The sequence below is a fragment of the Eleutherodactylus coqui genome, chromosome 8 (assembly GCF_035609145.1).
Source record: "Eleutherodactylus coqui strain aEleCoq1 chromosome 8, aEleCoq1.hap1, whole genome shotgun sequence".
Classification (NCBI taxonomy): domain Eukaryota; kingdom Metazoa; phylum Chordata; class Amphibia; order Anura; family Eleutherodactylidae; genus Eleutherodactylus; species Eleutherodactylus coqui.
Genome location: NC_089844.1, coordinates 139,112,632 through 139,126,851, shown reverse-complemented (window position 1 = coordinate 139,126,851; position 14,220 = coordinate 139,112,632). Strand labels below are relative to the sequence as shown.

Sequence of the window (14,220 nt, the reverse complement as noted above, 5' to 3'; positions counted from 1 at the left end):
GACTCCTGTGTCCGCTCTTCCAGTCATTGCGGGTTACGCTTCTCCTCCCCGCAGTGACGTCAGAACGAGTGCAGCGCTGGCTGGGAACGCGCAGTCGGCATTTCATTCATTTGAATGGAACTGATGGAAAGCCCTTGAACGTAAATATAGCTCTGGTGCAATCGGTCAGTTACCATCCCATTCATTTTGACATCACTGCCAGGGAAGAAGCGACCCCCGAAGTGACAGTCAGAGTTCTCGACCCCCAACAATCAGCAAGTTATCCCCTATCTTGTGCTACAACCTATTTTGGCACAGTCCCTTGATTTTACATGAAGAGAATACACTTGTGGTAGCAGCCTCCAGTTTTATACCAAGTCTCTGCTTTCTATCAAACTACTGGCACTCTGCCCTCATCCAACATGGCCGCTCTGCCGCCTTACGCCGCGCCGTCACGTTCTCACTCCGCTCTCTGTCCTGTACGTGCCTTCCCTCGCTCCGTTGTTATGACGACACGGTCGTAAAGTCGCCATTTTGTGTTGTGTTGCAGCCGCTGTGCGCTCGTTCGTTGCGACAGAGGAGGAGAAGTCCTGGCTGGGATGAGCTCGGAGCTGGAGCCGGGGGTGGGAGAGACGGTGACTGTGCCCAGCGGCCTGGTGCTGCCCTGCCTGCCCGTGGTGCCCCTCATCACCCACTTCAAGGAGGAAGGTGAGGGCATTAGAGGGGCCGCCGCTGCCTGCTGTCCCCTGTGTCATAACAAGTGCACGTGTGTGCGGGAGGGGGCCGGGCGGCACGGGGAAGGAGCTGCACTAGGGGGCAGCAGGGAGGTAAGTGCCCCCTGCAGCCGGGAGATAAGGACAGGTTTTATGTTTTGCACTTTTTTGCTTTTGCTGACCGCAGTGTGGAAAGGAATTTGTAAAAATGATGGCGTCCAACCGCCAACGACACGAGCGGATTACGTGCTTGGTATTCGCCGCTGGTCTATAACAGGTGGGGGAACTACAACTCCCAGCATGCCCTGACAGCTGGTGAGCCGCCGGTTGGGGATCAGTGGTGCAGACGAGGGGTGGGCTTACATGGAGCAGTGTAATATCACGGACTGTTATCGCCCGTGTGAACCTGCGCATTTTATGTGAGTGCGACGCTCTTTATGAGAAAAATCCGTCGCGTCGCAGAACTTGCTACTTTTCCCACGTGCGCGAAAATGGCGCATTATTATCTGTGGGAGCGAAAACATTGCGTGAAACTCACATGTACGTGCGGGAGCGGTGCGGTCCCCCCTCCCCCACCCCGGTTCTTATAAGGCCGCTCACACTGGCGTCTGTAAAAACGCCATGATTTACAGCATTGTCGCCAGCGGTTTTTAAAGCACCCCATCATTGCAATGGATCGGCGCTGAAACGCCCCAAAACGTGAAACGCTCCAATTTGTCTTTTGCATCCTTTCCGCTTGCAGCGCTGCAAGAGACACATTGACCGTGTGAGTGCGCCTATTTACAGCGATGGGTTCTTTTCCCGTGCGTCTCGCAATGCCCAGAAATCGTACGTAAAAATCACCCGTGTAAATTCGCCATCAGGCCTCGTTTACACGGGCGTATGCAATTTTGGTACGCGAAGCAGGTGTTACCGCACGTGGGCGTTTTTGGCTCGTTTTTAATTTCTGTGTTGTATCCAAGTTCACTGCGTTTTTCACGTACGCAAAAAATTAAACGAAACGCTCAGAACCCGAGTGATGTCCTTTTGTCACAACCCCCAAGAAAATGGCGCTTTAAAAAAAAAAAAACGGCAAAAGCCGATGAATACGGATCGCGATCGGAGGACCCCACTGGTCTGGTATTGATGAGCCATCCTCCGTGTGCGTCATCACCAGTCTGGACCGCTGTAAGCTGTCTGCGTCGGCCGACCGGCGTCTAAATGATTTACGTGAAACGTGTTAGTGATTCCCTACCAGGGGAAAATGGGATCCGCCGCATTGGAAAACCGTTGACGGCGCATGGCTGCAACTCCGTGTGTTTCTCAGGATCGGCCCCATACAGCGTGCGTTACTGCTTGCGCCACATACCCTGCGTACGTGAACGCCATTGTACTTATGTGTGATAGATATAGGCGCAATGCTCACGGGCGGATTTGGATTGTGGAATCCAGAGCGAGCGAACGTCCTCAGGTTCTGCAGCAATTGCTGCCCATAGCATGCCATGGAAAAGGGATTCTTCGCGCACACGAGCGGAAACCATCGCAGCATGCTCCATTGTGCTGCGCTGTCCACACGGACGGCTTACATTGAAGTCAATGAAAGCCATTGATCCGGGCCGCGGATCACGCAGGAAAAGCGGGAGTTTAGGGAAAAAAATCTGTGCTGTGCACGTCTGACGGCGAGTCGTGCGGCCCATCCGTGGTACAGATGAAGATTGAAGAAAGCGGGTACACGCGGGCGCCGCTGCTGCCAGGGCCGGATTCCGCTGTGGAATTCCACCCGTGTGCAGGCGGCCATAGATATGTTACTACACACACACACTATCATTTTTTTTTTTTTTTTACCTTTTATCGGCTATTTTTATTTTTTTTTGCTATGACTGCTGGGATTGTTTCTACCAACAATTCCCCCAGATGATGCAGTCTGATAATAATCAGTAAGGGGAGCCGACAGATGTTCCCCGTAGACCCGGGCACTAACAAGTGATAATGCGTTTCAGCTCACAATAGTCGCTGGTTGATGAATTGTCGTCTGGTGTGAACGGTCGTTTGTCTTGCAGCGACTAGCCAATGCACTTTACGGAGAGATGTGCGCTTGGGCAACCGCGAACATGGCCGACAGTCGCTCTGTGCAGAAGCATGTGAACAGTCACTTGTACGCTAACAGCTTACTAATTCCTGTGGCTGTCCAAATGATGGCCGCCTTGTGTAAACCCGCCCTTACATCGCCGTGGTAGTCGCTCAGAGAAGTGTGATCGACAATTGTTCCTTCTGCACGGAGCGATGATTGATTAGTTGTTCGCTGAGATACCGGTCCTGGAGGGATCTCCATGCAAGCTTGTTTAGTCATTCATACATTATCGCCTGTGACTTTGGATCAACTAACGACTATTTTTTTTTTATTTTTTAGGTAAGCTGAAAACAAATGACTAGGGAGCGAATTATCAGTCAGTGCCCTGTCGGCGGTCGCACGTACGCAGGGCGACTATCACCCGAATTCTGTTTCTAGCAGTTATTTGGATGATAGTCGCCCCATGGAAAGGTTTTAGTCTGGGATCAGACTACTTCCAACATCTGACTGGTGGATGTTGTATGTCAGTCTTTTTGCAACAAGTTGTTCGGTTTTGCACCTATTTGGTGACGGCCGATTCATACAAACAACGTGCAGCTGGGAAATTTTATTTCCTTTTCCACTGCTCAAAGCACTTGTAAAAAAATACGGAGAGTGAGGCAACGGCGTTGTGCTGCTTTTCCTCAAAAACTGTTTAACACTCGGCGGTGTGGACGGGTGCGTTGTCATAATGGAAGAGCCAGTCTCCTGTTTGCCCACAGAGCGCAGAGTGTTAACCCCTTGAGTGGCCGGTTTCCTACCACCCTGTCGTGCCCACCAGGGCAGGTTTTTTTAAAATGGTCTAATCATTGAATTTCAACTAATTTTGCAGTTGCGTCTCAAGAGCCATAACTTTTTCATTTTTCCATTGACATGGCCATATGAGGGCTTGTTTTTTACGGGACAAGTTGTGATTTTTTTAAACAGGAGGGAGGAAAAAAAGAAATGGGGAAAAAAGAAAAAAAGGGGCCGTGTCATTAAGGGGTTAAATAATGTATTAACTTCCTTCTCTGGGTCATTACGACACATGGATACCACATGTGTGATTGTATTTTTGATTTTTTTACAAAGTAAAGGGAGACAAGTGTTTTTATTATATTTTTTTATAATTTTGTAACTTTTTTTTTTTATTTTAAAAAAATTTTTTTTTTGTCCCTTTAGGGGACTTCCACAGGGACCCATCAGGACCCCCTGATCACATTCCGGGGGTCTGATGGTGACAGCCCTTTACATGCTGCAGTCACATAGACTGCAGCATGTAAGGGGTCAACACAGCAGAGATCGGAGGTTTTCTCTGATCTCTGCTGTAAGAGCTAGTACCTAGCTGTCCTCTGACAGCCAAGCAGCAGCTCTCCCTGCCACAGAGACCGTCGGCTTGCTTCTGACAAGCCGTTGGTCTCTATGGCAACCTGTAAACAAAGCAGGAGATTGCCGACATATCGGCAATATCTTCTGCTGGTTTTTCAAAGCCCCTGCTTTGTTCTCTGTGGGTCTGTGCAGGCAGAGCACACTGTCACAGCTTGTGGCATTGTGCTCTGCAGCTCCCATAGTGATACATAGCCCGGAAATCTTCCGGGCTATGTTGCTATGAGCAGTGGAGCTCGTCCCGGAAAATTTCCGGGCGTGCCACTCAAGGGGTTAAACCATTTTTGATGAAATGGCATGACACCGTTACCTCACCCTCTGTATTCACCCCATCTCACCCATGTGTCTTTTTTTTTACGAGTGCTTTGAGTAGTGGAAAAGGAAATAAATCCAATTTCCCAGCAGCGCGTTGTTTGTATGAATCGTCCGTCACAAAATAGTCGCAAAAGTGAACAACTTGTGTTTAAAAAAAATTGACTGGAGCCGAACGCAACTCCCCCCCCCCCCCAACAATGTCAGCCGTTGTACCACCTCAGGACTCCGCAGACATTCACCCAGCAACAGAAGACGGTACTAGTAACCTTGCCACCAGAAGAAGTGCCGTGTTACTTCTTGGTCCCCCATCATACGTGTAGCAATCATTGCAAGTATGTAAACTGCATGGGGATGAATGACCAGTAGTCGGATTGTTCATCCCTTGCACTTTCCATTATTGCTGCAGCACATCCGTGTTTACACGAGGGAATGCGCTGCCGACTAACGTGAAAATGGGGTGGACAACAAACAAGCGCTCTATCGTTTGTTGGCTGATCGCTGGGCTGGTACACGCAGTAGTGATCGGGAGGGCTGGTGCAGGCAGTCGGCAGCCTGGACACTATTGTCCCATTTAGGTGGGACTGCAGGAGTGCTGACGTCACCTCTAAGGGTGTTGTGCTCCTACAGAGTGTTTAGACTGACACGGAGCGACAAGCCCGCCATCCACCAATGGTTTTCACGTTGACTGAAAGCCAGCAATAACGAAAAGTAAACAATTTTTGGGCATTTACACTGGCCGATTATCGCTTGATTTGGTTCATTTGAATGAGTTTTGAGTGACAATTGTCCTGTGTAAATGGCTCTTGTGTTATGACACTGCTACTTTCTGATCAGTGGGGGTCCAACGGCCAACTAATCCCAGGACTAGGTGTGCCAATCATACCCAGGACTGTAAATGGGTCTCCTCCCTGGCGGCGGCTCGTAATAAAACCATCCCAAGGACGGTCCATACGTATAAGCTGACACTGCTTCACTTCTAAACATCCGTGTAAAGTTACATCTCGCTTCTCACCGCCACACAACAGGCTGAAGCTTCCTGCTTTGCATCACATCTCTCTTTGCAGCTTGTGATGTGCAGACTGAATGTCATCCCCATTATCCCCTGGCTATTGTCAGAGGTAGAATCCTGCCTATCTAGGCCCCTGCAGTACAATAGAGCTGTTCTTCAGTCAGTGCTGCCCCTCCGCATGGTGGGACTTGTGATAACATCCCGTCTGGGCAGCATGCTGATGAGAGAGATGTGGACAGGAGTAGCTTAAACAAAAAAAAAAAGATGTAAAGGCCCTTTTACACGCAACAATTATCGCTTGAATGACTGAATGAGTTTTTTTGCATAAAATGCTGTGCATTACAACATACAGATAATTATTTGAAGTGCTCTGTATTTTCCTGACTAGAGTAAGTAAACTCAGTATATGTTGTTTGCTCAGCTAGGAGTGTGTTTATGCGAGGGAAACCGGCCAGCAAGATTTTAATTAGTGGGAAGAAAATTCATAATCTTCTTCTCCTGGCATGAGTAACTAAGGAGCCATTGTGTCTGGAAAAGGCAAACCTCACCCCCCCCCCCCCCCCTCAAGTATTTGAAGCATAAGCCATTCAAATAGAACAAATAGTGAACTAGCTGACGCCTTTTTTTTTTATGCTGGCTAAAACTCCGCAAAAAGCGACAACTGAACGAATAGTGCGCAACGGCCGCGCGTTTACATGTAACAATTATCGCTCCTTTGAGCGAATTTTGTGTTTGAATGGGCCTTAATATGGGTTAAAGTCCTGATCTGAAAATTCTGATTATCTGTAATGATACAGTGAATTTTCCTGCTACTCTGGCACACGGAGAAGCTTTACAGGTCTTTAGTAAGTCCCTCCCATGCACCATGTGTCACATCCACTAACTAGCAGCAGGTGCAGGGGTTGTGCCAAGTTATATAGTTATCCCCGGTATTAGTGTATCTTGACACCACCAGGATGTCCTGGTGGAGTCAAGATTGACAGGGGGTTGACGCCCTCTTGTCCCTGATTGGCCATCTAGCAGCCTCCTATCCCAGGTCCTGGCAGCCAGTCAGCAGAGAATGAGGGGGAATTGTCGGCAGTGACATCTGCAGCAGGCACAGGAAGCAGGGGAGCAATAGCAGACAGCGGGCTTGCTCCCTGCGGCTGTACTCTGCCACCTCCTCTCCCTGCTGTCAGTCTCCCATTTCCTGGGCTGGCTCCCAGTGGCTGTCCTCTCCCAGCTGCACTGCACCCCATTGTCAGTGTGGTTGTCTCCCCTGCAGTGTCCCCGCTGCCGCCAGGTCTCCTCTGCCACCTCCGGTTCCTGCTGTCACTCAGTCTCCCGTGTACTGGCCCCGCTGCTGCCGGCTCTGCTCTGCCACCAGCGATACCCTTCTAAGCCCTGCTGTCAGTCTCCCTGTGTGAATACACGGGGTGGGGGGTGGGGAGAAGGAGAGTAGCTGAGCTCTGCTGCATCAGCCCTCCCCTGTCACAGCAGCATGTCTACTGATTTTTTTCCCCCCTGCTCTCCATGCCTAGGGTTCGGGTTACTGTTCCTAGTTGCCTTCCATGGAAGCCTCTCCAGCTAATAACTGAAGCCTAAGTGGAAAAATTACCCGACCTCCTAACCATGGACAGCAGGGAAAAATCACTACAGACAGGGCTAAAGGACCTTCAAGGACCTGGAGGAATGCAGCCAATCAGGAGCCAGTGGTGTGACAGGGGCGTTCCTGCATCCAAGCCCTGTCAAACCCCTAGCTTCCTGGTGGCGTCAAGATACACGAATACCGTTATCCCCTATCTACAAGATATGGGGTAATTTTATGGTTGGTAGGCGTCCGGGCACTGGCTACCCCACCAGTCCCGAGGAAGGAGGTTCCCCAACTCCAGTCCTCAGGGACTGCCAACAGGTCATGTTTTCAGGATTTCCTCAGTGTTGCACAGGTGATGTAATTATAGTCAGTGCTTCAGACATTGCCACAGGGGTTCTTACTATAGGATATCCAGAAAACATGACCTGTTGGTGGTCCCTGAGGACTGGAGTTGGGGACCCCTGCCTTATCCTGTGGGTGACTTGGCACAACACCTTAATTTTACACAGGTTGATGAATGTTCTTTTGGCTCCTCATCGGTCCAACTGGTGGCTGCCATGTGTAATAGCACCCTAACTGTGCCTGTGATTAGCCAGCAGACAAGCAAGCATAAAACCAGCAGCTCATCTCCTTGTGTAAATGTTGACTTGCTGTTGGCACATTAACATAAGGAAACAGAGCAAGGATAAGCCAAACAATCACTTTATTAAAGGCAGACCTGGAACACATGACACTAGATTATATCCACGGATCCAATGGAGAAGGGATTAAAGTGCATGGCAGATCTCAGTATTAATATACCCGACTCTGTACAAGTCCCAAGGACTCTGAGTAACATGCATATATTCAAATAGTGTTTATATGTAGTTCTCCTTATTACCATTTATAATCCGACAGTACCAAGTCCGCATACCCTTATAGTACCCACCAATGGAGGCACCCCCATGTGTTTTGTTTCCTTTCTCAAGGGATGACGCACGCTCCCAAACCTGCTAATATACCCCTCCAAGTAATCATATGACAGGAAAATGGCGCTGTAGACAGAACGGCATATGGGTGTGAATGTGCAAGGGAAATCTCCAGCAGTCAGAGCAGGCGCAGGCCGAAAAGGGTCATGTGCTCACCGAGCAACTACTGAGGCTGGACGACGATCGCCCAAGTGGTAGCCATCCAGCGCTCGCACGCTGTCACACAGCGAACGTCTAGCGAATTATCGCAATAACATAAAATGAAGATTGCTATATGTAAAGTTGCAGTGTATGCCACAGTAAAAAGTATTGAAAACGTGAATAAAAAAGCCGAAAAACAAGAAAAAAGGCAAGAATGAGAAATTAAATGATGCACCAAATATTTCTTTGATGCATCATTTAATTTCTCCTTCCCTTTTTTTCTGTTTTGGACTTTTGCGCATAATTTCAGTACTTTTTGCTGTGGAATACACTGCAACTTGACATATATAACCTAATCTAAGGCCCCCTGTCCACGGCCATGATGGAATATCACCAGCGATATGCCGCCGCGGAGGAGCAGGGGGGGCAGCTGTCAGTTCTCTGCGGTGAGCCTATCTGACAGATAGCCTCACTACGGAGAATCGCTGCATGCCGTGATTTAAATCCTGCGAGTGGAGAATTGCTATGATTCTCCGCTCGTGGCCGTGGCGGCTGCGCTTTCCATAGCATGGAATGGAAAGCATTCACTGCGTTACCCGCGGCCGGATTATCGCCGTGGGTAATGCAATAAACAGTCGCCCGTGGACAGGCAGCCTTAATCTTATTTTATTGCAATAATTCACTAGATGCTCGTTGTGTGACGGTGCGGGTGCGCTAGATGGCGATGGCTTGGGCGTTCACTGTCCGACCTCCTCTGACCCTCTGTGATCTGCGACTGCTGAACGCCGGGTATCGGCCATCTCTTTGCTTGCACGTTTCTGCACATGCAGTGTTTTCCTGTCATATGATTACTTGGAGGGGTATATTCAAAGGTTTGGGAGCGTGCGTCATCCCTTGAGAAAGGAAACAAAACGCGTACTGGGGTGCCTCCTGGTTTCATTGGTGTGTACTATAAGGGTATGCGGCCTTGGTACTGTCGGATTATAAATGGTAATAAGGAGAACTACATATAAACACTTTTATGTTAATCAGAGTCCTTGGGACTTGTACAGGGTCGGGTACATTAATACTGAGATCTGCCATGCACTGTAATCCCTTCTCCATTGGATCCGTGGTTTTAATCTAGTGTCATGTGTTATGCCTTTTAATGAAGTGATTGTTCGGCTTCATACTCCTTTTGCTTACTTGTGTGAATACTTGGTGTTGGAGCGGCCCTATACTATGGGCGGCATTGGTATATAATGGTCAGTATGCTCAGCTCCTTCAGTTGGAAATCCTGTATGCTCTTGTATGTGCTGACAAATGTGATCTATATGGGGACAAGTGATTGTTTCAACCATGGTTTGTCCCCATACAACTGATTTCTCTGCTACATACTGCAGGCGCAGCTCCCATTGTATTCAGTGCAGCACCAGCCCAGAAAGCTGCAGTATGTATGGAGCTTTGTCAGCCTGTAATCCCGCCTTTAGTCATACAATAGTCCTGTCGCTCATCCTCTGCCGGTAGTTGGATGATCTTGTAGGGGTCAGGATGAACATTGCAGAGTTATCATATTGGAATGGAAGAAAAGTTTTTTTTTTTTTTGTCCCCCCCCCCCCCCCTTTTCTCGTACTTGTTAATTTTGGTCCTATTACGGACCGTGATAGACAATAATTAGTGTATGTATGTAGATAGATATAAAAAATGTGTGTATGACTTCTCATTCATAACTGGATACTTCTTGCTCATTCCAGATGCAGATGTGCATCGATGTGGTCGCTGTCACGCTGAATTCACGAGCTTGGAAGAGTTTGTCCAGCACAAGATACAAAAAGTTTGCCAACAGGACCTGGATCACAACTTTGAGTCTTCCGTTTCAGCGCTCAGTAGCCAAGAGGTAAATGATCGTCCTTCCCTAAAGGGGTTTTGCAGGACTTCACTATTGATGAGCTGTCCCCAGGATAGGTCATCAGTAGTTAATCTGTGGGGGTTTGCGGTTTAGGACTAGTGACAGCGGCGCTCAGGTGTGTGCTGCAGCCGCCTCAGTCCGTCCCAGGCCGTACAGTGTAGTGCTGTTTCTTGGTATAAAAAAACTGAAAAAAAGGTCAGCTCACCCAATCTTGCAAATGTTGCTCTCACCTGTATGGCCAGGTTCCAAGGCCCAGGCCGCTCTTACATTTGCTGCTTTTTACCGTGATTAGCACGGTGTCCCCGAGTGCCCTGGTACAATGCCGCCATTGATTTCAGTGGGGCCTCGCAGACAAATGCTGAAACGCCGCGTTTTTAACACCGTGATTTACGGGTGCTGTCTGGTCTATTTTTCAGGGTTTTCGCATTCTTGAACGCACTCCATCACCCATCACAATGATGGTGTGCGTTAAAATTGTGTAACGCTGTGATTTTAAGCAGCATTTTTGAACACGTCACAGTAAAATCTGGTGTTTACCGGAACACGTGTGAGAGTCACCATTCATTTCAATGGGGGCTTTTCAGACCAGCGTTTCAAACACCGCGTTTTTTTGAGTTCTGTCTGTTTTATTTTCGTGCATTTCAGCGATTTTATTTTAATACGATGTGTTGCCCATTGCAGTAAATGGGGAGCATTTTCAACATTATCAAAAATGCGTTGTACAGCGGTTTACCTTGTTTGTAAACGCAGGTTGCTTTGCCAAGCTTCCTTGGCTGTGTTTTGACTGCACTAAAAATGCACCACAATGCAGCTGAAGATGCAGTAAAATCTTAGCGGTTTTACAAACACCTGTGTGAGGTGAGTACGCCTTGGACCACTCTCACACATGCGTTCAGAAAACGCTGCTCGAAATCGCAGCATTTTTACCGTGATTTTAAGCTGCATTTTTGAACGCTCATCACAGTGTTTGACAGCGCTTTTTAACGTATCCCATCGTTATCTTGATGGGTGGTGAGGCGCGTCAAAAAGCATGCAAATAGTAGAACAGACAGCACTTAAATTGCGGCATTTCGAGCGCATGTCTGTGAGGCCCCATTGAAATTATTGGGAGCGTTGTACTGCGATTAGCATGGCGCTCGGGATGCTGCGCTTATCGATGGGAATAGTGGCTGGTTTGAGAGCGGCCTTAACCTTGGAGTGCTGCTGATTAAACAATCAGATCCATGTTTAAAAACTTGCGTGATGCTGACAGGTACAAAGGCCGTGTGAATGAGGCCAAAATCCACGGCTTAAAGTGGCACAATTCTTAATTCTGCAGATATGTGGATGAGAGTTCTTAAATCCCATCCACACAGCTTGTACTGCGTGTGCAGAGGATGTTCTGCATGTAAAATCGGCAGCATTTATATCCCTGTGTAATCTAAGGGTGCATTCACACATTGCTGGTTTGCTACAGGTTTTCTTACAGTTGTTGGTGCAGATCTGCAGCTGATTTCACCCCTTCAATTGAATTCAAATTGAAAGAGTGAAATCTTTTGCACAACTGCAGCGAAATCTGCAACAAAATTGGCAGCAAATCAGCAATGTGTGAACACTAGAGATGAGCGAGCGTACTCGGATAAGCACTACTCGCTCGAGTAATTTGCTTTATCCGAGTATCGCTGTGCTCGGGGCTAAAGATTCGGGTGCCGGCACGGAGCGGGGAGCTGCAGGGGAGAGCGGGGAGGAACGGAGGTAAGATCTTTCTCTCCCTCTCTCCCGCCCGCTCTCCCCTGCTCCCCGCTGCGACTCACCTGTCAGCCGCAGCGGCACCCGAATCTTCAGACCCGAGCACAGCGATACTCGGATAAAGCAAATTACTCGAGCGAGTAGTGCTTTTCCGAGTACGCTCGCTCATCTCTAGTGAACACACATCAAAGGTTTCTATGGTCCCATGTGTCCGGAGATAATTCATCGACTCATATTGGAGGATTATGGGCATGCTCTGTAATGCCGGCAGGGAAGGGGGTGACCTGTGACGGTTGCCTATCTATATATAGGCATGAAAGAAAAATCCTAGCGTATTTAGCTTTTATGCTAATACGCTCCTGACACTTCTGGTTTTTGTCAGCTTTATGTAGGCCAGGCTAGGGTCAGCACATTCATATTAGAGGGCAGAGGACTTAATTATAGAAGATAGCGCTATTAGAAAGTTGGAGGCTTCAATAATGGAAGGGATAGCAATAATGATACACAGATAAGGAATAGTTAAGGCCCATTTACATGCAACAATTAGCGCTCAAAATTCGATGGCATATGACCGACAATCGTTGCATGTAAACTCTGTCATTGTTCACTCTTCGGCTGAACGATGATTTTAAGGTGAGCTTAAAATCCATCATTCAGCTGTGGAGAGAGATAACGCAGACCGTACGCTGTGTTCTGCATGGGAGTCAGAGATTACATTGTATTCTGCAAAAAGCCCGTACAAGAACAATGGAGCTGTGTGCAGAGCTCAGACCAAATGCTGTGCTCTGAAAACAGCTCCCGGAGGCCCTTTTACACACAAATGAAGTGTTAATAGACATTAGTGTCTATTAACACTTTTTATACAAAACTATCGCTAAAACTGTCAATCTTTCAATTGTTTGAAAGATTGTCTTTGCGTGTAAATGGGCCTTTACAGCAGTCGCACACACTTCCTATGAATGATCCGTGTTTAAACTGCTCAACAAGGGGAATGAGCCAGCGCTGATTTATATGCCCTATGAAACTGAACGACGAACAAGAACTTCACCATTCTCGTTCGTCGGCCAGTCGCTGGGTCGCATTAGACTGAATGATTATCATTCTCTTTCATTTCTTTGAATTATTTTGAGAAGGATAATCGTTCCTTCTAAACGCGCCATAAGGCTGCATAGCAACACTATGCACACAGATAAGGCGCAGTATGCGCTTCTGGAGGGTCTCTTCCTGCAGAATAACCATTCATTGCACTCCTCTGTTAGCCTCCATTCATTGCCACTGCCATAAAGCGCACACCCTGCAGCATGGTCTATACAGGAAGGAAGGAAAGGGTGTCTTATATATGATGAGATTGAGGTGACTGCTAGAGATGAGCGAACGTACTCGGATAAGCACTACTCGTCCGAGTAATGTGCCTTATCCGAGTACCGCTGTACTTGTCTTGAAAGATTCGGGACGCGCTGCGGAGCGGGGAGCTGCAGGGGAGAGCGGGGAGGAACGGAGGGGAGATCTTTCTCTCCTTCTCTCCCGCCCGCTCTGCCCCGCTCCCCGCTGCGACTCACCTGTCAGCAGCGGAGCACCCCGAATCTTTCAAGACGAGTACAGCGGTATTCGGATAAGGCACATTACTCGGACGAGTAGTGCTTATCCGAGTACGTTCGCTCATCTCTAGTGACTGCTATTCTGATGTTCTATGATTGCCGCCAAAGCTGTAAAATTTCAGCTTTTTTTTTAAATGGAAAGTTTAAAAAGCCACCAATTTTGCCTTCTGCTTAACAAAAACTTAATGTGTGAATGAAGTGTTTAACAAGGGATTCCTTTTAAAGAGATTTTACCACCAAAAACCTTTATCCGCTATCCATAGGATAGAGGATTAATGTCTGAATACTGGGGGGTCCGACCACTGGGACACCCAACAATCCCGAGAACGCCACCCCACTTACATCAAAGGGATGGAGGGAAATCGCCAAGTGGTTGGATCATCTCCTGTCCTATAGAAGTGAACGGAATGCCTGTCAAGCATGCTCAGTGCCGCTGCATTCACATGGGGCACTTGAGTGCACCCTTCTCAGGATTACTGAAATCTCAGCAGTTGATCAGCCATTTATCTCCTATTTATGGACAAGGTATAAATGTATTTTGTTGGTAAAACACATTTAAATTCTCAATTATTGGATGACTAATTAAAAGGACTCTTTTTTTTTTTTTTTCCATTTTTTTTTATGCTATGCAGGGCTGCGGAGTCCGATTTTGGTGGAGTTGGTAGAAATGTAGTTGGTTGTAAAAAAAAACAAAAAATAACAAACCAAAAACCGCAGATTAGGGCGATAGTTGTCCCGTTCACATATGGCCGCCGACGGGGTACGGAGTGTAAAATCACTTGGTATGTTTTTTTTAGCAGAACTAAAAAACAAGTAACTGTTGGCCCATGTAAATAGTCAGTTGTTCAACTATT

General features: G+C 47.8%; 1 protein-coding gene across 2 annotated transcripts in view; it reads left to right on the top strand.

Moving 5' to 3' along the window:
• Positions 1 to 500: 500 nt before the first annotated feature.
• The window catches only part of E4F1 (E4F transcription factor 1), a 40,404-nt gene continuing 26,684 nt past the window's right edge, over positions 501 to 14,220 (top strand). For both annotated transcript variants that reach the window (XM_066576555.1, XM_066576554.1), the window contains exons 1-2: positions 501 to 687; positions 9,886 to 10,028. In XM_066576555.1, the coding sequence (XP_066432652.1) occupies positions 579 to 687; positions 9,886 to 10,028 (252 nt within the window). In that variant the 5' untranslated portion in view covers positions 501 to 578. The remainder of the gene's footprint in view (positions 688 to 9,885; positions 10,029 to 14,220) is intronic.